At 33.9% G+C, this 25277-nt stretch overlaps 1 protein-coding gene across 8 annotated transcripts in view; it reads left to right on the top strand.

Annotated features, from left to right (window-relative positions):
* PHKB (phosphorylase kinase regulatory subunit beta) overlaps positions 1-25277 on the top strand; it is an 86008-nt gene that overhangs the window by 33685 nt on the left and 27046 nt on the right. For all 8 annotated transcript variants that reach the window (XM_074839181.1, XM_074839182.1, XM_074839184.1 and 5 more), the window contains 8 exons: positions 3645-3740; positions 5408-5605; positions 6318-6375; positions 10125-10202; positions 11963-12121; positions 16266-16360; positions 22581-22636; positions 22828-22921. In XM_074839181.1, coding sequence (XP_074695282.1) covers positions 3645-3740; positions 5408-5605; positions 6318-6375; positions 10125-10202; positions 11963-12121; positions 16266-16360; positions 22581-22636; positions 22828-22921 — 834 coding nt within the window. The remainder of the gene's footprint in view (positions 1-3644; positions 3741-5407; positions 5606-6317; positions 6376-10124; positions 10203-11962; positions 12122-16265; positions 16361-22580; positions 22637-22827; positions 22922-25277) is intronic.

Here is a 25277-nt window from a genome sequence, read left to right on the forward strand (position 1 = left end):
ATGAAAAATAGAAATTCCAATTTGTTTTAAATAAACTGACACAGAAGTACAATCTACTGATTCAAAGGTATACCACTTACTGTTATTAGACCCTTCTTTGTCTTATGGCATAAAACAGGAGATCATCCTGAACAGGGATTTCTGACTCTGTAGATTTAGGCATCCATTGCCATTTTTGTGGATATCCATTTGTGGTGGGGTTTGTGGGTTTTGGGGGGATTTTTTTTGGTTGGTTTTGGTTTTTTTTTTCATCTATGTATTTGTACTAGTACTATAGTACAATAGAGTTGTTCTGTTTAGAGTCTGGTCCTCAGGAAATGTTGATGGCTGTTGCCTATGAGTGGAGAAGTATGAAAGTGCTCTTTATGCATATACAAATACACTGTTTCCAAAAATTAGGTGTAGATTTGGTTTACATATGTTTTAAAAGCTGATGTTATGCCTTAAGAACTAGGAGATACTAAGGATCTTAAATAATGATCAGACGTTTATACACACATCGTCAATATTTCAGAAAAAACATTTATCTACTTATCTTTACCTTCCCAACATTCTCAACCAGCAGTAAATGTAGCTGCTGGGGGTTTTTTTAAATGATTTTTTACTGAATTCTGAAATAGATTAATAAATTGCTGAACCAAAACCAGTTTAAATGCTTTGAGAATTTATTTCCAAGATATTTAGCATAAGCAGAAACCATTTTGACCTTCGGTCTGTGGCAGAGTTTGCCTTTGTGCTTAGCTCCAGCTGTGTTCCAATAGCTTTGAGAAATCCTGCTGAGCCCTTCAAGAGAAACTTGTTTGCACCTGCAACTACACTGGTGCAACCTGCATAAATCATTGCTGGGGACAAGAAGACTGCTCAGCCTTTCCGTGCAGTTTTTTTTGCTCACATGGTGGATGCTGGAAGAGACTAATAAATACAAATATGTAGTATTGTAGCTGTGCTCTCACACATGTATGTGTGTTATATATCTTTGAGTATATCATGATAGGTCAGTTCTCTTGTGCATTCATAGATGCACCCAGAGCAGACAAAATAAAGGTCTCTTATTGTTGATACTCACATTGAACTGTTCCTTCCCTCCCTCCCTGAATTATAGACAACATTAAAAAATAATATATTTCTGTAAGAAATCATACTACCATTTGTTCTGTAACAAAGCACTGCTTCACTGATGTTCAAATATTTTTAACGTATCCTTTGCTATACTTTTTAGATGCCAGATACAATAAAGAACAATTATGAACTGAAAAATGATTGGCTTTTTGTTTAATCTGAATTTTACATGCTTTGACGTAAAAAGGAGTTCTTTCATGGTTTTTAAATGCTAATAATTTTCATCTCCATCATACCAGAAGTATTTCATTAAAAGTAGGAGTTATAAGCATAAAAATACAGTCAAGCTGTAATCCTAGCGTTCCCTCAGTAAAAGATTTATTTACACACTGAGAAGAGAATTTTTAATATAACAGATAGATAAGCTATTTAGTTTCTCATTATTTTGCTTTATATCCTATGCTAGCATAGGATACTTTTATTCCCAGTGTATTGTGCATCTCTGAAATAATAGTTATAAATCTATATAAGGTAGGTAATATGTGTGATATTGGCATAAGAATTCTGAACTGCGCATTGATTGTAGCCAGATCCTCATATCATTGTATCATCCTATGTTCTGTTGAAGTTTGTGATGAAGAACTGTAAAAGTAGGCCTGATTTTTTTATTTTTTTACATTTAGGATACAGTGTGAACTGATTGCGTGTCAGTTCATGTTTTTACTTAATCACTTTAGAATCATCACTACTAAAAGTACTGCAACTTATTTTACCTTTTTGTGGGCTTGATATCGTTAACCCAATCCTCTGGTTTCAGAGTATCACGGAGTACAAATAGCTTGGAATTTGTATCATTAATGTAAGATTTCCATTTTAGCTACAATACCTTTTAGAAAAAATTACATATCAGCAAAAAAACTACATAGGAGGATGTGTGTTTACTGGCAATGTAAGTTAATGAACTAATGAATTTAAGTGCATGGTGCATGCATGGATGCACTAAAATGGATTGCTAGCGACAAGATGAACACCGTTTCAAGCTTGACCTAGTCATAGTATAATCAATTGTTTGTATATGAGCTACATGTCCTATATTAGTTTGTGGAAAAAATTATGCATTAAAAAAAATCAAGCCTTTGTAAGGTGTCCTTACTACAGAACTTTACAGTCTTTAGAGAAGTGAAAAATAGTTCATTTGTAAAACAAGATGCTTGTGGTTTTATGAAGTGCAAATTAGTCTGCTTTTGAATCCCCAAAGAATCCTTTACTGAAGAACATATTTTGAAACTACATGTTCACCCGTGTAGACAGATTGTGTTCAGAGTTTGTAGATTAATTTAGAGATTTGTGAATAATCAGAATCTGGATTAAGAAGAAAATAGGAGAATAACAAATCATCAAAGCAAATGTGATTATTTATGTGAATTCTTATCTCAGTGCTATTCGGTATATCTTGCTAGAATGATTAAGAGAACAGAGAGATTATTTTCCATGAGGACAGTGGAAAAACATGTTTTGTTTAGCCTAGCGAAACAAAAGCTGAGTATTTGTATGATAGCTATGCATAATTAGAGTATGAGTAAAGAGTAGCAAGAAAAAATGTCTGTTTGTAAAGCCAAATGAATGGATGCTAGTACTGGCACAAAAAGAAGGATGGTTAGGTAGTTATGTAGAAACTTAGTTGGAAAATGAAGTTTTTAATAATTAGAGCGGGTGGGTTCTTGGAACATCCTTCCTAAGAGAATAGTATACCAAAGAAACTGACTGGTTTTTAGGAGAAATTTGGTGAATTTATGGAAATTAATGGTATGGTATTTATGACAGTAACAGAATGAGTTCAGTGTTGAATGTGTCTTCCAGCGCTATAGTGATACTGAGATTCATTATCAGTTACAACATATATGAAGATATCCATTCATTAACAACCTGGATTGAGTTTCCAAGAAATTGCCTACTGATACCTTTAAATGCTGTTGATTCTGTTTAAACAGTGTTTCAGCTATGGGCATTTTTCTGGCTGTTTCAGGAAGTACCAAAAAGCTGACAGAGATATACTGTGAAATTACAGAATTTCACTAGGAAATGGGTTTTGCTAAGGAGTAGATGTTGATACCATTGACTATACAATAGCTGAAAAGCAGGTCACTTTTATTTGCTGTGGAAGTCCTTTTCCAAAGCAGTACCTCAGGTGAATATCCAATTATTTATGTTCTAACTGACTTCTAATGAAATATGCAACATCACTGTTTGGAACATTTCCTGCAGTCACAGGGAGGGACAACTACTTTTTTGCTTGTCCTTAATAAAGTCATTGTTTTTCAAGAATTAATGGGAGAGTTCATAGCTTGAATGAATCATATAATTCATAATCATTAGTAGATAAAACCGTCAAATTTTGGCTATATTTAAATTTGTTTGAAAACTCAAAACATTTTCAACTTGATGATGTCGTACATTTTCTGATGAAAATTACGAGCTACCAGACTATTGCAACATAACCTAAATAAAACAAACTAGTTAGTTTCACCAGGATATGCTAACCGTTCTTCCCTTCCCCTTAAGTAAATTTAATGTTCTGTTTACAGGGCTGCTCTTGGTCTGTTATATTTGTGGATTTTGATGCCCATAACCGTAACAGACAGACTCTCTGTTCATTGCTACCCCGAGAGTCAAGGTCTCATGTAAGTAATTAAATGTAATCCACCTCAACAGAATATGAAGAAAATAAATGGATATGAACATAATTCATAGTTCTCTGATGGCCATTAATGTTCTGCTTAGTAAAGATAGGAGTTTGTTGGGAAGATGTTAAATTTTTGCTTCCTAAATGTCACTGCAATGTAGTTGTTTCTCTGAAGTGTAATTACAATGGCATTCTTTCTTTTATGACTATTTAGGTTAAAATGGTAGTTTGTTGGTAGCTTTCTAAACAATTTTAAAATAAAATTTAAAATAATGATCTGCAGTAACTTAAGTAGGATTTGCAGTCTTGGTGATTGTTTTTCTTTTGGCCTAATTTCAACTATACACTCAGTGCCTGCATTACTGAAGCGCTTTATTTTAGCTTTAATTCATTCTTTTGTCTAGAAAAGAAGCCTTTAAGGTTGGCTTTTCATAAATTGCTGAATATGGGAGATTTCTTATTATAAGCTACTGTTACAAACAAGTAACCTCAGTGAGTAAATGTGACATAAGCATAGATTAATTTAAAAAAAATCTGCTTCAGTAGTACCGTCAAGGTAAATTTGGGTTTTGAAAATCAGTAATTTAAAATGAGTGATAATGGAGTTCTACCACTTTCTTGTTCATTCTGGAACATAATAGCTTTTTGTTCATGAAACAGACTATTAATTTTCAACATTAATAGTTTACTCATTGTGTAGAAGAATTATAGCAGAGTTGTAATACTGGGTAATTAAAATAAAAGGCACTGTCAGCTGCTTTTTTTATAGTCTAATGGTCTTTTAGAACTCTTTTGCTGTTTATTATTTGCTGGAGACTTGAAATATTCCAACGGAAGCTAATTTCATAAGTTACTTATGCTATAGAAACAATCTTTGTGTCCTTTTTCTTTTATGGGTTCATGACAATGATACTGGCAAAAAAATACGGTATTTTAAATGGTTGAATATCTTAGATATATCAGCAGAAAGGAATAACAAAACAGTGCATGACACAAAAAAGTAGTTTTAAGCTTAGTGAAACCCCAGGATTAGAACTGATCCATAGTGATGATGCACCAGTTAGTAATTTTTCCTGTGCTTTTAATTCATGACAGTTGCACACGGTTCTTGAGTGATGCTACTCATATTTTTTCCTGAAATTATTCCCTTATTACCTTATTTGTAAATCAGATAATCTTTTTTGTTACAGCACCTGAAGAATACTTCTGAAAAAGCTTTTTTGAAATGATGATTTAATCATAGTTACTTTTTAGCATTGCACCTTTATAAAATGTTTGTGATTCTTTTTGAGCATGGGATACCCAAATATTTGTGTTTCCTCCAGGAGTAACCCAGAGGATATTTTTTGTTTCCAAAGCCACAAAGTTCTAGAATGTATTCACTTATCCCTGCAGACTATCAACTCTAAAGTAGGTCAGATTTTGAGTCAAATGAGTTCTCTTTTAAATCATATATCTGAATATTGGGTTTGTAGTTTATCCTTACACATCTCTGGAAGTTGTATTTTGCCCATTATTTTAATATATTAGTACTATTATTTTGAAAAAAATAAGGTTATGTTCCAAGTGTATATTTCACTTAGTAAGTTAAACAGTCTTTGTGCATCAAGTAATTGTCAGAGATCTAATTAAATTTGTAATGTGCTATTTCTCTCGCTCCTACAGAATACAGATGCAGCTCTTTTGCCCTGTCTCAGTTATCCTGCATTTGCTTTGGATGATGAGGTTTTGTTCAGTCAAACACTAGATAAAATTATGAGAAAATTGAAAGGAAAATATGGGTTTAAAAGATTTCTGAGAGATGGGTACAGAACAGCGCTGGAGGACAAAACACGACGTTATTATAAACCAGCAGAAATTAAGGTAAAGGACTATCAGGCCTATATAAGGGCAAGTTTTGGTTTTCTAAAATGTTTTGCCAGTACTTAATAAACAAACAAACCAACAAAACCCCACCCAAAACAAGATCCCAAAAAAAAACCAAGAGAAAAGAAAACAAAAATGGAACCCCCTGGTATTTGCAATTTGAATTGCACAGTGATTCCGAATGGCTTCAAGTGAAGGAGATGCATTTTGTAATTTGGCATGTGCAGTTTTGAGGGATTGCTAAATCAGCAAGTTAGTTGTTGATTTGTTTTGTAATGAATGTGCTTCCATTTTACATCTAGGGTACAGTTGATTTCACATAACAAATAAGGAAGTTATTTATCATTTAATTTCACAGCTGACTACAGTCTGAGTGTATGGAAAACAATTTTGCTTTTGACCACAGTGTTTATCAGTAAAGGTTATCTAAATGAAAATTTACTTCTTTTTTTCTCACTAATAGTTTCTCTGTGGAAAATAAAAGATAGATTATATAAATATTCTGCTTGAGAATGAGCCACAGCATATGCAAAAGCACAGTTAAAGCGCCCATAGAATTAAGAAGCTGTAAGCTAAACAAAAAGCTGATGTACTAAAATGTTTTTGCTTCATGTCTGTCTTTTTTTTTGAAATTTTTTAATGGGATATTCAAAATACATTTCCTTAAATCAAAATGATGAAATGTCCGATTAATTTTTCTTCTTTTCAGCTTTTTGATGGCATTGAGTGTGAATTCCCTCTGTTTTTTATTTTCATGATAATTGACGGTAAGTATAGCTTTACATTCCTGTTCTTTAAAGGCGTTAGAGAGATGAGCCCTTGGAGGAAAGATACAAAATGATTATCCTACCAAAATAAACCATAATGCAGTGACGCTAAATATCTCATTGAGAGTTCTGCCTCATGGGTTAAAAAACCCAAGCACCCAGCCCAGTATTTCAGCATTTTTAATGTGAACGGTTTTTAGAATATAACTTGATATGGATTTTTTAAAAGCTTAAAGCTGTGACATTCAGTCCTACGTTGCCTTTTAAGCCTTAAAAACTTTCACAGTATATCAGAACTTCGCAGCAGCTTGTGAGAGGAAAGGAAGTGGGAAGAGAGAACACAGACAACTGCATGTTGCAGCAGGTCTTTTCAAGTTGGATGTTCTGTGGTAATTGAAACAGAATTCAGAAGAGAAGAAAGCGAACCAGAAAAGGCCTTGTTTCTCTTTGATATGCCTGTGCTTCCTGGCCACATTTTTCCACATAGCCAGTTAGTCTGATTTAAAAAAAACAAAAAAAGCACAATGTAAAAAAAAAAAAACCAACCCACTACCTAGACCTTGTCTTGAGGGTAGAAGATATACCAAAAAAGTTCACAGGATGATTTCAGGATAGAAGCTAAAACTCACATAGAACAAAAGTCTGAATAAGAAAATGAGTAAGGGTTACAGCCATCAAAAAGACTTGTAAGTGGATGAAAATCTGGCCATCTGTTTATTTTCCCTTTAGTGTGCGGAATAGTTTTCAGATAAAGATGGTGAGGGTCATAGAAATCAGCTGCCTGTCTAGACTCCTCTGTGGCCACCCACAGATTAAAATATTTTGTTTGAAGCTGTAATAAGGTTTCACAATTTTTTTTTTTCTAAAGAAATGCTTGATATTTTTCAAAGAGCGATGCCCAAAACTGAGGAGAAAGGCACTGACATTTAATGCTGCCCACTTGCAGTTTTGGGAAGAATGAAAAAGATAATTGTCTTTAACTGAAGTTAGCAGAAGAATAAAGAAAGCATTTTGCTCTTCTTGCATTACAAGGTAAAAAATACATATTTTGCACATAGTGTGCTTGTCTTTTTTTCCTGTACCACAATTTCATCAAACAGAACAATTTTGTTAGTAGATTTTTGCACATATCTCCAAATCCACAGACTTCCTTAATGCAGAATTTCAAGTGTATACAGAGTGATTTAAACTGCAAAAAGACAATGAAATAGAAGGAGTAGATTACAGTTGAATGTCTCTATAATTAAAACATTGAAGAAAGTTCAAGCTGCTGCATTGTGAATACTGGTTCAGCTGAAAGCATATTTGCCCATCCAATACACTTGCAGAGTACAAAGGAAAGCCTTTTCAGCAAAGTATATTAAGCTACTGAATATCTAGGTGACTCCTGATAGCTGGATTTTGTTACCTGTATAACAGCAGGATGGTGCTCTATTAAATAAGGAATGAGAGAGTCCTGTAAATCAGAGTCCATAATCCCCTGATTTTGTTCACATCAGCAAAATTTCTTTCCTAATTTCCTTTTTGAAAGATTAGCAGAACATATTCAAGTAACTATATATTTACTTATATTTTATTTTCTCAAACTAATTAGCTAATCTACTTTTCTGTTTTGTCAATGACAGCTTTTTAGGATTTGTAAGATATGGAGAATTAGAACAGTTTTGGCAAGTAGATACTATGGAATTAGTTATGCATTTTCTAGTAGTATTAAGAACACTGTTTTATTCCTCATGGATGATGATCATTATTATGCAACTGTTATCTTCACTAGATGATTCTTCTTATGAAAGCAATTGTATTATCACATAAATGCATCTTGTTATTCTTTACAGCATCTGCTAATAAGACTAAATTACAAATAGTCAGAATATCGTATTGCTCTTATGTCATGACTATGCCCAAGTGTTTTGAAATAGTTCAGTGTGTCACTTAAACACACCATTTTTTGTGTGCAAACTTTCATTGCATTTGTTTCTCTTGGCAAGTGATTTCATTTTATATATATATACACACTTGGGAATATTTGAAAATATAATGAACAACACTTGTCAAGCTTTGTTTTTGTATAGACCACTGAAGCATGGAAAGAAAAAAATCTCTATACAGCAGTCAGATTCCAGCTTTCTACTGCACTCTGGCTTTTCAGTAGAATAATTTGTTGGATATTCTTAACACAAAAGATAATTTTTTGTGATAGAAAAAATAAGTATTTGTGTAATATGTATATATATAATTGTGAAATAACATAAAAGTTATGTATTTGTGTAATATGTATATTGAGACATATATGAAAAAGGTCACAAAACCTAACAAAAAACATATCTAAACTTAAACATAAAAACCAATAACAAACATATCTAAACATATTATACACAGATACATCTGTATGTATACATAAATACATATAATACACACATAAACATATCTAACAAAAAACATATCTAAACTTTTTCGGAATAAAACTGTTCTGGTATAATTGTTCTCAGTGGATGAGTTTGTGGTTTTCTTTTGTCTTATTTTTGCCTTTCAGTATTCACCCTTCCTAAGAATACAAAAAGTCTGCTTTAGTACTAATTTCCTGTTAGGATTTTTCTCAAAAGGAAATAGCTTAGGACTTCTGGGTAGTAGATATGCATCTATAGATGTGGAAAAGTCTTGAACTAAATAAATCAATATGACTATTTTTTGGATAAGACATATTTGAATAGTATTTTTGAAAGCTTTTTGACATTTCTGGTTGAATGTGTAGGTAATTTTCTAGGATAAGGTAAGGAGGGAAACAGTACAGCTATTTTTAATAATATGGAAGAATATGGTAATTGGAAAGGAAAACCATGGAAATAACTTAGTGAAGGATGTACAATGAAAAGATTTCATTTGACTTGTTCCTCTTTAAATGTTAACGAATGTTCTATTTTAAAATGTCAGTGTAACTTGTCAAGTTCATCCACGTTTTCCTTGATGAACAGAAATGCTTTTGGTATTTTTCATATAACTTTTCATGTAAGAACTTTTGATGAACTGAACACTGGTCATGTTAATATTCATCAGATTCATTTTGGGATGACAAAGTTCTGCTAGAAAAACTTGTAAGATACTGGTACTCCCAGTTTACCAATTTCTCCCCAAAAGCAGCATCATAGAGTTGACTGTTCTGTTTAATATCTCAAGGCGAGTCAGCAGTTCTGAACAATGATAATAAAAAGATATAATAGTTATATAACTTACCAATGTAAACATTCCATCTAATCTTTGGAGGGGAATTTTTCAGTTTACTCCTTCAAATTCCTTTTGTATTTATTTATTGGGATTTCTAGGCAACTCACTCCTAGATCAATTTGCAACTCTATCCTAAAGATTTAGAACCAGCCTGTTTGTCTCCACACTAGCACACAAGCTCTGCTTCTTCATTCTGCTATAATTAAGGAAGTTATTTACAGCTAGCTGGGCTACTTGTCTGTGTCCAGTTCTGAGCCCCTGTAAGTTCACAGCTTTACTGTCCCATGTAACTTGCCATCGATTTCAGTTTAAGCTAATAAGAGACTGGCTGATTCATGCTCCCGGTGAGATTTAGCTGTAGCAGTGAGGATCTACAGTCTAGTCTTTTACTTTTCATGAATTATTTAATGTGTAGGCACTACCCCATTGAAAATTAAACACTAGATTTTTTTTCTTCTTTTATGAACATTAAGTTCACGGAAAAGTTAGTTCTTTCAGTAAATCAATTATTGTTTGGTTATTTTTAGGAGTTTTTAAAGGAAATCCTGCACAAGTAAAGGAATATCAGGATCTTCTGGATCCTTTGCTTCAGCATACATCTGAAGGTATTATCTGATAATCATTCTTCTAAAAGACTGTAGCTTTTTACTTATCTGAAATTATTAAAATACTGACATTCCTGTTAATGGATATTGCAGAGGAAAAATAATAGTATCACTGTGTTTTCTGATGGCAAAATACTAATGCTCAATGTAGATACATTGCATCATAAAGTGTGATAATAAAAGTAATGTTGTCTGCAAAAATGCTACTGATACAAATGTAAGATTTACGCTGTAGCCAGTGATTCCTCCCCTCCTTCACCTATGCTTCATTATTTACAAAGTTCACTTTGACTTTGCAGGAAAATATTAAATAGCAGATTGTTTCAGTGTTCCACCCGGATACAGTTGAGAATTACTCTCATCATTCATTGTCACTTAACTTCAAAAAATTTAAAAAATAACTTGGTATATGCATATGAATTTTTTCTAGCTTATAGCAGTGAAAGCACCAACATGTTAATTTTAGTACAAACGTTCTCTTACTTAAATTGTGCACGGTTAGTTTGAGTGGGAGGAAGAACAAAATGGCCTGAGAACAGAACAAGCTTCAATATACTGACAATCCAGTTTTAAAACTCAGCATCTTTAGTCACCTGTTCTTGGCATCTGTGGTAACACACATAGATGCAGAATATTTTAGTCCAACTCATTCTTTAAACTTAGAATACTTGTTGAAGTGAACTAGTTTCTGTAAGAAATACAAACATTTCCTTACCAAAGTTTCATTCCATAACAAATTTTCTGACCTTGCTGATCATTGCTTTTTTCTGATTATTAATGAGTTTGTCAAGTTCCATGGACACTAAATTAATCTTGTGGTTCCTCTTGTTAATTGTCATCAAGAATGTCTCATCTTGAAATTTCTGGATGTGTTTTGATGCCTGACTCATTTGAATAGTCCATCTCTAATAACTCTCACTTTTCAACTTTTCTCAGCTTCTTGCCAGTAATTTTTTTTTGGTGTAAGCAGATAGTCATCTGCAGCTTTATTCTGTTTATCACTTGCTCTTTGTCCAAAGAAATTAAAAATTAAAGCAATATTAAGGTGAAATTTAATTTTGGAGAAAGCATATTAATTTGCTTTTGTATTGCATATAATTAGATCAGTCATTTGTATTCATGTTTCTAAATTCCTGACTCTTGTCCGGTTAAAAACTGGTGAAATAAAGGTTATTAATCTGCAATGATCAGTAATACTTGGGGCATAATTCTAGATACAAGATATGCTATTTTCCAGTGAAGAAGTTATGCCATTTTGTTTCATGATGTTTCAAAATTAAAATGCTGTTTTTAACTTGGTTTTGCATACTTGCAAAAAATTATAACTTTCATTTAATTAAATGTTTTACTGCGTTTGACCAAGATTTTAGTTTTAAAACTAAAACCCCAAGTGTTTTGCTCTAATGCAGCTTTCATTTCTTTTGGTTATGGTTTGTCAACTGTACTGCATTTTGCTTTAGGTGAAAATTTTTTTTTTTCTTTTTGCACAGTAAGTTACTACACAGACAATGTATGTGTTCTGCAAAGAAATTCTGTGGAAATGTTTGGTGAAAAATAGTTTTAATTTTGACCTGGGTTTCCTATACTGATTGTGGTTTTGAGAAATAACAATGAATGACAACAGTCTGTTCAGTCAAATTGTTGCTAGAGTATACTTTTTTCCTGTTTTTAATCCACTTCAGGTTTATTAGAGGACTACAATTAAATAATAAGGGAAGTGGAATTTATTTACTTACTGTACTTATTTTAAAACTCTGTAGGATGTCCTGTTGTACCCAAGTATTACTATGTGCCAGCTGATTTTGTTGAACTGGAAAAGAAGAACCCTGGCAGTCAGAAACGGTTTCCTAGTAACAGTGGACGTGATGGAAAGTTTTTCTTGTGGGGACAGGCAGTTTACATCATTGCAAAACTCCTGGGTAAGAGGCTGAGGAAATTCTATCAGTTTTGACTCGTCAGAAGTGAAGAATATTTATCTTGTTTATGTTTTTCTTGAATCTGAGCAAATACATTGGCTTGAGTTTTGAATGGACTGTGGGTGGCATGTGTGTCCTCTGCTTTGGTATATATGTGATAGGCAAAAATTCTTTTTTATTCTTTATGTTAAAATTTTATGCTGCATGAAGCATACTATGGAGCTTACTGGAATATTTTATAGAATACTGAAAGTCTTCTAAACATGCTAGGTTTCTTTTCTGCTATTTCTTTCCCTGGCTTTCCCTCTTATTTAATTTTTTTCATAACAAAATATATTAACGTGACACTTTCTGGTTAACTATATCAGCTGCACCTGTACAGTGATGTTTGTAAGTGATCTATAGCATTTCATTCAAATTATTTGATGCTTTAAGCAAGACAGGTTTAAATTTTGAATAGTTGCAGTCTCAGGTAAATTTAATGTTTTCTTCTATCTGTGTTGTTTTTACCCTTCCTTTAAAATAGAAGAGACTAGATGAGCATATGAAAGTGCATTTCAAAGTTTGGCCATTGAAGCTTGTTAGGGTGAATTTCAGTCACAAATGAACTGTTGGTCTCACTTGAGAGGATTCGAAGGCTAATGCAAAAGCAGTTGTTAAGCCAGAAAAATCTTCGCAGTTAAGATTATTTTTTTTCTTAATATTTATATTAGGAGAAAGATATACTACTTTAACATGCTCAGCATTTACTTGGTAATCAGGAGACTGAGTTCTGAAAGCTTTTTTCTGTGAACACTGTAAAGGGAAACAGGCTGTTGCTGGTAAAAATGAGAAGGATGGAAGGGGAGTTTAAAAATTCAGGATTTGGCAAGCATAGTGGATGTATCTTTAGCTATGGAGGAACAGAGTCCGCCTGGTGCTCCACCTGTTTGGTTTTACTGTATTCCTAGCGTAATTCTTTTTTTAGCTAACAGGGTAAAGTAAATGCAGGCAATCTCACCTTTAGTGAAAAAAATTTTAATTTAACCTCTTAGTATTAATCAAGTAATCCTCAAATGTGTGTGCAGGACTGTAGTAATTCTCCTAGTATTCATCTTGTACTAACATTTTTGCATTTTTATACCTGAGGAATGCTAGTTAAATAAATTGTAGTTATTGTTTGATAAATGCTGTTTGAGTAACGTAACTTTCTTTTGGTTTATTTCAATTCTTTCCTTTGAACATTCTTACACTCTTATTTCTTTTCTATAATCGTGCTAAATCTCTTTTTGAAATGTTGCCATTAGTGACTGTTTCCTTTATTATTTTAAAACTTTATCTCCACTGTATTCAATACTTTTCATTCCTCTCTCCCTTTTTTCAAAGTATTTCTTTTCCTTTTCTGACATAGTCTTTGCAAATGGGGTCTAGAAATTTTATCACAAAGCTAAATCTATTCACCAATGATTGTTAAATCAGGAACTCCATTTATTCATACTAATTTATTATTGGTGCATTTGATTTTTCTCCATTCTGGGTGAAAACCTGCCTGAATAACAATCTCGTCCTTGGTGGAAGTCTTTGTGTTGTTACTTTGCTTGTTGGTGGTTGCTAATTAAGTGGAAGCCTGACTCCAAACACTTCGATTTCTGGGAAGGCACTGATTTCCCATTTCATCATCCATTCCAGAAATTGTTGTGTTGCCTCAAGGGTAGCAATTAATTTGTATTTGCTCAGCCTCCTTGCTTCTACTGTGTAGGCGAGCATACAATATAACCTTTTTAGATTCTTCTTCTGTCTGTGGGCCTAGTGTCTGCCTGTTGAGGTCCAAATTTTTCTAAATACTGCAACATGAAACCGAGTAAATTCTTACACATCTCGCTGCCTCCCACAGAGGGGCAAACAGAAGTAGTGAAGTCAAAATTTTGATCCTGCTTATAAAAGCTCTGAACAACAGAGGCTGTTTGAAGTCACCGCATGCTTATGCAACTGAAAAAATTGTTTCTGAAGGGAAAAAAGCATGCATTTTGCAGATAGTAATGCATTTTTCTTAATAGAATTTCTTTCCTGCTCTGGTTGAGGAAGTTTGTAAAGCCTTTATGATAGGGTCCCCATTTTTGAGCAAAGGAAGGGAGTGCCAGGTATTCAGCTGTTGATGCAACTCAGAATTCACTCAGTTTAGTCTTTCATCTAGTAGCTCTCTTATCTTTCCTGTGCTTTTCCATATAATTTTTATATCTTGTTCTGTGGATTCAGTGCTGCCCGGAACTAAATTATGAGTTTTTTAGCAATATTTTTTGGAGTATAGACCAAATGGAATAAAAGTTTTCAGCTGTTACTGATGTAAATAATGAGCTAACAAAGAAAACTCTGCTTTCGCATTCTGATATGCTTGTGTTTGTGATAATGGTGATGAATATTCACCGAGATTCTTCTTTTAAATAAAATTGTAAATATTGAGAGTTAGCTCAAATTTTATATTAGCCTATTGGTACAGTTTTAAATATGGAATTATTCTGACTATATATTTTAATTTCTGAGCAGTGTAAATCAATGTAAAGAAACAGTGGAAATGGAACACCTGTTCTGGAAACTATGAGGCAGAGTCTGTTAATCTTGCAATCATTTGGTTGATCAATTTTATAGCATTAGCAGCACTACAAATAATTTAAGTAACTTACATGCCTTTAGCCAGTATAAGAAGTCCGACTGTGTGGACTGGAGGGTAGATGTGATGACCGTTTTCCTTAAAATGTGTTTTGGTAACACATGTGTCAGTATATTAATAAATTGTCCATGGTAATTTTTTAATCTAGCTTTGTTGCATTTTTTTGGGGGGGGTGGAGGGGTGGTTTGTTTTTTTTTTAACATAACCACCTGTACATAGATTGTGGCTCTGCAGGAGTAGTGCAGAGCAGAGGAACAGGGTCCTTTCCTGGCAGGAGTCAAGCTGCATTCTCTCAACAGAAGGCTGAGGACAGGAGATGGTCCCGGTATCTGATGGCTGATGGTCGCTGGCGTAGCTCCCAGCAGCAGCAGGCACCTTCGTGCCTTGCTCAGTGAACTGCCCAGCCAGTGTCCTTCATTGCCTGCCCATGCGTTTTCTTTGCACTGCACTGTCTATTCTGCTCTCGGTTCTTTCCTAACACTGTTAAGCTTGAGACAGGACGTATTTTGAGTTTATAAACTACTGTCTTAATTTACTACACAGTGTAGAATTCAGAAACATTTTTTTATCAAGACAGTATTGTTTTTTTGTTGTAGCTGAATTAAGCTAGTGGAGTCATGAGTTATTTCTCTTTCAGATTAACAGCTGATTTCCTAGTGATTTGCTTTTTAAGAATATGTGCAAAATTGTTGATTTATATGTAAGAGAAATGAAAATGCACTGTGACCTCTGTAGCAGACATAAAGTAAAGATTGGACAGTTCCATGTCAAAATGAGATTTTGATAGAATGCTTATTTGAAGGGCATAATAGCTCACAGTACATTGTGAACCTTTATTCAAGGCATTTGTTGAAACTTTAATAGTATACTTTTATTGGAGTACTTAATTTTTTTTTTCAGGAGAAGGTTAAAATAATGGAATTTTAGGTTTGGAGGTTTTTTCCACATGTAAAAAATTTCATGTAGAAATTGCTAGGTTCCAAATATATCTAATTGAGGTTTTTTACAGTTTCTTCTTGAGGTATCATATCAAGAGATATCTTTGATATCCCTTGACCCTTTCAGGATTATAGTCATGTGATTACCTTGAGATAGAGGCTGTCTGCTTTTCTTTAACACTAAACAGTTTTTGCTGGTAACCATTTAGTTTCTAGTTAAAGCTCTTGAGTAATTCCATGGTTGTGGATTGAGGGCTTTTCATGTGACTTGTGGAGTCTGTTGTCTGCATATATTCTTTTTAATATATGCAGCATCTCTGTAAAAAAATGGATTGTTCTAATATACTACAGTATTATAATTAGCCGTAGCAAGAATGATGCTTGAGTCATTAGTTTTAAAATTAATATAATTTTGCAGAATGGCCTTTTGATCTGTAAATAACTGATCTAAAACACAGATCATAGCAGCAGAACCAACTACGTAAAATACATTTGCATGTCTCCATCAAAAAAGCTGCAGAAAGTACTCAAGTCATTCTGTGTTTTTATTGTTTACTTTCAGCTGACAAATTAGTAAGTCCTAAAGATATTGACCCTATTGGACGTTATATACCTCCACAAGATCAGCGGAATGTTAGCATGAGGTTTTCAAATCAGGTAAGCATAAGCTTCGTATTAAAATATTTCTACTGAAAAATTGTCATCTGTGTGTTCTATACCATCTTCTAATATTACAATTAAAGTGCTAGGAAAATACTAAATAAATGTACATTTTCTTAGCTGATTGAGGATTCCTTTTAAAGGAATATTATAACATCTGTAGTTTTGGGGAAGTGGTGCATGTTTGCCTTCAAATTAAGTGGTACAATCAAAATGATACATAAAATGTAAGTTTAAATAGCTGCTAATAGGTATGTTTCTTTGAGTTATATGCCAGGAAGGCAAGACTAAGCCTGCTTTTTTTATTCCTTCATATTAATTACCACTTCCATGTATTAATGTTTTTTGTATTTAGAGCTCCTAAGAGCTACAAGGGTGAGGTTCTTTTTTGGTGTGCATGGTATATCCATGGGTTCCTGTATTTGGCTTAAATGCACAGCAGGAATGAGTGCCCAGGGCTGGGGAATGCTTGAAACATTGTAATCCAAATCCCAAGTAGATAGGATAACAAGACAGAAAGGTGGCCTGTACGTAGGGGACTTCTTTAAAGAGGTAAGAACTGTTTTTACGGAAATGTGTAGCTAAGAGATGTTTTTCAGCCTTTTTATTTCTTGGTATAATAGGAAGCATTTATCTTAAGATTTATTCCAAGATCAGAAGTGAACAATGTTTTTTTTGTTGTATCCAAACGGTGCTTAAAACCTCTGTTTCCTACTATTTCCTGTTACCAAGGTAATCCAAGTGCCTGGGTGTTGTCTCATTCATAGTGAGACTTTAATCATTCATAGTGCAGCGCTTCTGCCATGCTAATACAAGATAATGAAAGCTCAGTGATTTAATTTGTTCCCAGTTTCTTTCTTTGTTCTTACATCATGGGATTATGAATGCTACAGAAATTGTGAGCTGCCAATACCACGGGCCCTTTTAGGAGTGCCATTAGAAGAAGCCTATATGAAATCAGTGTTGCGTGCAGCCCATCAAATTTTTTTTTTTCTTTGATTCTTGAAACCGATAACTTTTAATATGCCACAGCACAGAACACTTTGAAGAAGATGATGGTTTGTTCTAAAGATTGTGTATGCCTTTCTTTGATATGTAAAGATAAAACGATCTAAGTTACTGCGTGTGCTTCTTAATGTGGGTTAGAAGAAAGAGAGGCACTTCTGAATTAGTGGGAATTCTAGATGGCTGTGGCATCAGGCATCTGATGTAGCCTCTGAGCAGCAATGTAGAAATTGTGACCAGAATGGTTATTGTCCCTGCAGCGCTAACCAGGTGGTTGTGGAATTTCATTGGGATTGTTTGTATTGTAACAGGTGCTGCTGTATTTTGTGAGGTTTTACTATTAAATTAGTATCACGGCAGAATGTTTGTTGTTACAGATGTTAGTTCAAATTGGTCATCATTAGGAGAAGGTTAAAAAAATGAAAGGCAGATGCATAGATGTTATCAAAGTGAGTGAGGTATGCTTTATCAGCGAAGGTCTTGCAGTTAAAGTCAGCAAACTTCAAGTTCCAGTTGAGAGTCTTGGCCTTGACTTTTTTTAATCCACATTTTATATTTGCTTAAAGAGTTTGTTGGAATATTTGATTATGCCATTTTATCCAATTGAGCTAATTTCATGCAAAATCAGTATTTAGTATTTGCCTTAAAGTGCTAGAAAAATGACTAAAAATAAAATACGAAATGAGAACACGATGCATCTGAACTATGTCTTCAGAAATCAAAAGCAGTTTCTTCTTTTTAATGATGTTTTCTCTTTTCAATATAGCTAAAGAACTATTGAATTAAACTAAACAGAATAAATGAGGATATGTAAAAATTTCAAATGCCTGAGTGTATAAATTTTGTTGAGGTACAGTGTTTTGGAAGGTGATGTACCAAAAAGAAGGCTTTTTTCATTTTATTTGAAGCCTTGTGCTGAGGAAGTATTTCTTCGAGAAATGCACTTTCCATGTAGGCGTACTTTCATATCTTGATTGCGTTGACTATAATCTCTATAAACACTTGCCACTGAAAAGTTTAGTTTATCTATGGCTTTGGTGCCACTACAAAAATATGTCTGATGCCCACATCGTTGTGTAGATTTAAGCAAGCAGTGAAAGCTGTTTAAAGTATTCCAACCTTAGTTTTATAGATTTGAAGCACCTGTGAAGAATATTCTAGAATTAGTTAACATAAGATAATACAGACCTATGAAGGCAAAATTTCTATGAAAGCTATTTATGTATAACTGTAGCTATGAATGCATCACTCAAATTAGAAAATTTGATAAAAGAGGACGATCTCATTTGTTGTAGAAAACTGTGGAATCAATAAGCAGTACAGTAAAAACTTAATGGCCACTAATACTAAAATAATAATTTCATCTGTTTATAGTTAAAAGGAAGTGTGTTCTCTCCCAATTTAATGGTCAAAAAACCTTATTTTTCATTTCAGGAGAAGATCTCCGTATGTTCCCTCCTGGGGAAATGCCAGTGTGGCACTGGAGCAGGATGCTCTTTGCTAGTTTCAGTCTGTGTTCCAAAACACAATGAAGTCTAACAGCAATCAGAGAGATTCTCTTTTGCACTAATAATCTGCTTTCTAATGCTAAATGGTTGGTAGTGTTTCAGGTTAAATCCCATTCACGAGTTAAAAAGAAAATGGAATCATCAATGCTCCATTCACTTTATTGAAAGAAGATAATGCAGGGCATTTTGTTTCAGTTGGGAATAACTCTTTAGAACTGAATTCCTTAGAAGAGCTTATTTTATTATTCCTTTGTACTGTCTCCATATCCAGGAGACATAATATTATAACACAGTTTTGGTGGTTGCATTCTGTTTTGGGAGAATTTCGTGTATAAGAGGACCTGTATATAACATTTGAGAAATGAGGTGGGGTGGGGATTTTATTATTTTGTTTTGTATTTTACTGGAGCATGTGAAAGGTGATTTATTGCTATCTTGTATTTCACAAAAAATTATAATCTTACTAAATTGTCAAAGTAAGACTAATTTATCTTCTGGGTTAACTTGAAATATATGTATAGAGTTGCAGTTAATTATATTCTTTGACTGCACATGATGACTATATTCTTTTACTGTTTTGCTTTGTAGACTACGTAATCATTTATGAGGACTTCATTTAAGTTACTGGAAATTAAGGTTAATGCCCATCGATGATGTTGGGAAGAGAACAGTCAGAATGATAGACTGCTTATTTTTTTATTTTCAGGGAAGTGGGTAATGTGTAAAGAAGAACTAAAATTACTAAGTGTAGGGAGACTGAGATATATTAAGATTTTTCAGGTACCAAAATTATTTTTAGGGTTAGAGCATGTCTACTTTCGATGGTTTAGAGAGATGTATCATTGGATTACTTGTTTTGTAATGTTAATTATAAGCATATTCTTGCTTTAATTTCTCTTAACACAACTGTTTGCCATAGTTAACACAATTCTAAAATGGTTGAGTATTATTTTAGAATCTAAGGCACATGTGTGTCCATACTGTATTTAATTTTAAAAGTCTGGAGTCTTAGTAGCATTGACCATAAAACGTTTAGCAGTAGATGTTTCCAGAAGCAGATGTATTTTGTAACAGTTCAGTTGTAGTTTTGTAGCAGCAAGGTGGATTATTTGGGTTAAGTACAATTTCTTCTGTTTCATGCTATTTCTGTTTTCCTCATCTCACTCCATATGCTTGGAAAGCCCAGTAGGTACCATTTTAATTGGTGTTCTTGAATATTGTGCCCACTTTCTCACATTTTCAAAATGAATGGATTTTTTTCAGAGTTCTGAGATTTCCTGGGAATGTGTGCAGAAAGGCATATAGTGATAGCATCTGTCCAGTGAGAGTGCAGCAAAAGAATAATACTGAGCTGCTTTCTCTGCTTGTGCCAGGAATGGAGTCAGGGGTTTTTCCCTTTATTCTGCCTCCAGCGGTTCATAACCTTGTTAAAAACAATGATTTAAAAAAAAATATTTTTTTTTGAGAGGAAGAATAGCTAATCTGTTTTTTATCTTGGTCTTCTGAAAACACTGGGCTATAGTTATCATTTGCACAGCATGCAGAATATAGTTTAAACAGATACTTCCACTATGCAATGTGAAAACACCAGGCAGAAGGGTGAACCTAGGGTGTGGGGGGTCTGTTGTGGTGTCTTGGGGAGACAGTGATTGATGTTGTGTGAACAACTCCTTAGCTTGTGTTATTAGACAAATGTGAAATTGAACACATTAAAATGAAAATTTTAACAACAGGATTTATTTAGTGGAATATTTAGGCGTTTAATGCTTTTCCACATTTTTTTAAAATATATAGCAAATGCTATATATCACAATCATTGCTGAAAAGGGTGACACACTTTTTCAAGAGTATTGTATCTGTTATTTTGAGCTGTGCTTTTCTAGACCACTACTTGTGATCCTCCAGGCCTTGACGTATTAAATAACAATGAAAGTAACTTTGTTTGCTGTACAACTACAGGATTGCTGTAATTATAGTTACATTTTTCCAGAATACTTTTTCAAAGTCTAGCTATTTTTCACACAGGTTTTGTGTTGTGCCAGTTGTGCTGCGAATGCATTTTCTTGGTTATGACCTGTGTTACAACCACCACTTACTGGCTGCTGTAAATGACTCATGACCCTGGGTACGTCGGTGTATGAGAGGCATTAGTATTGGTACCAGAGAAGGACGTACCTCAGCGAAGATGCAGAATACACAGATTTATGTACAGCTTACAGTCTACGGTTACACAGTCCAACTCAGTTTGTCATTAATACAGTAATAATTAAGTTGAGCCTTAACTTGAAGACTACTCCCCAAATTAGGTCACAGGCTGTCTATAAATTAATATCTTGGAGGGGGCTGTCTCATTTTCAAGGGGTGGGTGGGTTGGGGTGTCTTCACTTTTTGTTTTATAAACATAATGCACTGATTATGGTAGAGAATTGGTTTGAGTTTTCTTACTGTTTTTATAAAGGCAATCAATAGCATGATCACCTTATTCTGAGGAGGAAGATCTTTTAATGTCACTTGACCTTCTTAATCTTGTCTCTTTGTGCACGTACTTGCATCACAAACTTATTTCATGTGGCAAAAACTTCAAAATTTTTAGCTGAAATGTAGTGTTGATAGACTTCTGGGAAAATGTTATCAAGAATTTCTTCTGCAAATCCATAAGATCTAAGTTGATATCAAGGCTCACAAATGTCTGAACAAACAAGCATTCACTCTGAACTTTTTGTTCTAAATCAGTATGTCTATCCATCTATCTTCACAGAAAATGCTGTGTTTTTGTATAATCAGTTGATAGAAGATGTATTTAACCTTTGTCATGCATGTTCTGGTAGTTTCTAGACAAAAAGCATTTTAGGAATGAAAATATTTACTTCTTTTAGTTCTCTTGATTTTGCACTCTTTGAATGCCAGAGAAAAAATGAACAAGGAGTAGCTCAGACATTTCATTTTTTAGCTAGTAATGCATGCTGGCAGTGAAAAGAAAGGTGAATTGCCATTTCAAGACCCAGGGAGTCGAGTCAATAATTTCACCCTGTATGTTGTATTCATTCATATTTGCATGGTTTCCTGATGTAAAATACTAGTATTTGTTTCAAACATGAAGTATCTGTGTTATAAAGAATGCAAGGAAATGCTGTTATCTCCTGAAAATGTAATATATCTTTCATATAACTGTAAAGAGTAGATGTCTGATGAAAATATTTCAAAGTAAAGCGTTGAAATCATCAGTTCATTATTTTAAAGGGAATATTATTGGTTACCCAAATAGCTGAGTTATTTCACTCTTTACAAAAATGTATATCAAAACAGTATGTTACATCAGGCATAAAGGAAATACATTGATTGTATAAATTCTAAATTTTTGTATGAAGCAAAATGTTTTTCCTATGTGTTTTTTCTTAAATATAAAAACCCCCACAACAAACCAAACCAAACAGTGGAAATGATTACCAGAAACCTATGTATTATTTTTTCTCCAAAATGCATCTTGCAAAGTATTATTGATAGGACAGTCCTCCCATCGTTTTGAGGTTTACAAGTTTTAGTCCCATGTTGTTCTTTCAATTTGTTCACACAGTAAGAAGCAGCAATGCAAACAGGGATGTCTGTCATACTCGTGAATTGTTCAAATAGACATGGGCCCTATTCATGCTATATCTAACAACATATTTAGCAATGCTAATAAATATTTTTTCATTATTTTCTAGGGTCCTTTAGAAAATGATGTGGTAGTACATGTGGCCCTGATAGCAGAAAGTCAGCGGTATGTATTTACTTTTATTAAGAATGTATAAATTAGGGAAGTGTTGAAGAACAGACATCTTAAATTTGCTAAAGGTATTCAAGGAATTGTAGAATATAATACTGCTACTTGTGTATCTGCTGCCAAGATAATTGTTAAAACTATGACTATTCAGTGATTTGTCATTAAATTTGTCATTATTTCGTTCGTAGCCTACAAGTTTTTCTGAACACATATGGAATCCAAACTCAGACCCCCCAGCAGGTGGAACCAATTCAGATATGGGCTCAAAAAGAACTTGTTAAAGTAAGGAATTCTGCATTTAAAATTATTTATCTATTTATACATTTCTTTTGTAACAATAGGAGTTTATATCAAACTATTAGACTCGTATCTCCTTAAGCTAATTATCTACCTTCTGCGTTTTTCTAATTCAATTGGAAGATTTGCTGACACCGGTCAGTTAGTTATACATGCTTAGTTAGAACTTTCAGTGAAACACCAAGGCCCAGTTTTCTGTATTATCTGCTTAGGCTTATCACCTGAGCCACTTTCAAAGAATAATGAACAAATAATGAAATTTTAATAATATGAATAGCACAGTAGACTAAGTGAATCTTGATGGAGAAACAAGCAAATGAGCAATAGTCAAAGAAATGGATTAAGGCAGTAGGCATAAACCATCATATAATTTCAGAGTGTAGCCCCTATAACAGGCATTATACAGTCTTCTGTAACTTTTTTTAGAAGTCCCTTGTGGTGACCATATCCAGGAAGTTTGGTGTTTAAACCCTTTTGGTTTACCCCTTTAATTCAGCACATTTAAAAATCTACAGTCAAAAATTACTGGGATGAAAGATGTCTTCAGAATCCCTTTCATCCTCTGTGAGCGCTTCAGGGTTTCCTTGTTCTATACAGGCAAGTAGTCTCCTAACAGAGTGCCATATCCTTTCACTTAAAAGTCTGGCTCTTTTAGCCCTTATCTGTACTGAGCCTCCCTGATGATGCCAGCTTAGGTGCATCTGTTCAGGTAGCTGTCAATGCCTTGTGAAGCCAGCAGTCGAAAGTAAATGGCATCGACAGGCCATACTGGTCCATTTCAGCATCCTCTTTTTTATTCAGTCATTTTTAGTCCTGTATGTGCTTCAAGCTATCCACTGCTGTTTGTCCTGGAAATACATTTAAATATAAGACACCATGGCAATGATAACATATTTCAAAATGGATTCTTTCTGACTGTATTTGTCCTGAAACTCTGTACTTGAAATTTTCATTTAACAAATAGATATTCCATAAATTTACTACAAAAGTTTACATTGTCTCTCTCAGTCACCCATCATTTCTTTGGTCTCCCTGACAAAAAGATGAGACCTTCATTAAATTTTATTATTATCAATTAAATTCCTAGCTATGACAACTTCTGTGTTAGGAATTAATGTTCAAAAGCTGGTGAGACATTGGGCAATTCTGACATTTTCTTTATACTCATGATGGGTAGGTACATCTGCCTCATCAAAATTCACTTTTAAAACAAATGTCATGAAACTATTAAATTGCCTGCAAAACCTCTTCTTAGTGGGCTTCTAGAAAAGGCTATGCTATAGCTGTGAAGTTGAAGTAATGAAGGTGTTTGGGGCATTATGAGAACTGAGGCTTGATCTCTGAGCTCATGCAAAAAAACCCAATACAAACCAAAAAGCAAACAAACAAAAAACCCTGGTATTATTTGTCATCCTTTGTGGGGAGGGGAAGCTAATGGTGGAACAATTACCTGTATTTTGTGGAAAAGAAGGTTGATCCATAGAGAACACGGATCTCAATATTTGCTATTCCAATGCCATCAATTCTCAGTAGTGTTTAATTTAATTAGAAACTTTTGGACTGGTCTAGTGGCACATGATAATGGTTTAAATCTCTAGACTTACAAACAGGCATGTGTCAGAAAAAGTAGTGTAAAAGAAACAAATGCATGAGGGGAAAATGTTGATTCAGGAAAATTAGGGATTGAAAGTAGGACTTTCAGTCATGTAAACAGATCCACAAAGTCTTGGAGGGGGGAATGAAAAGAGGAAGAAGCGGAAAACAGGAAAATGGGACAAGGTGCATGCAATATATAGGAGAAAAGTATATATGTATTGGAAATACAGTACAGGAGAATAGCAGAATACTCCACAGGCATAGACTGACAGCAGATAAAAGAACACAGAAACAGATGGTGTGAAAGACCACTCTAATTTGGTTCACTCTCATAAATCAACCCAACAGTCCAGTCTGCTTTCACAGCCGTTTCTTGCCATTAGCAGCTTTAACATTCCAGAATTGAAGGGCATTTGAATCCAGAAAAAAACTTGCTTGAAGCAGTTGGACTTGCATGAAACTGTACTTTTGTTCAGATACTGTGCTGCTGAATCCAAACTGACACTTTGATTGTAACAGCTAGAAGATGAAACTGCTTTAATAGACTGTAGAACAACATGAGGCCTCAAGCTAAAGAAAGAGTCTTTGAGGAAAGAGACAATATTACAATACTACTGGAGTTCTATTTTTGTTAAGAACACATTTTATGTTTTACATTCTAGCAGAATGAAGTCCTTTTAGTGTTAAATTATAACGTCTACTGCCATTCTGCTAGTCTCCATTATTTATTATAAAAAGGGGTTCA

This window comes from Strix aluco, chromosome 14, assembly GCF_031877795.1.
Source record: "Strix aluco isolate bStrAlu1 chromosome 14, bStrAlu1.hap1, whole genome shotgun sequence".
Taxonomy (NCBI): Eukaryota; Metazoa; Chordata; class Aves; order Strigiformes; family Strigidae; genus Strix; species Strix aluco.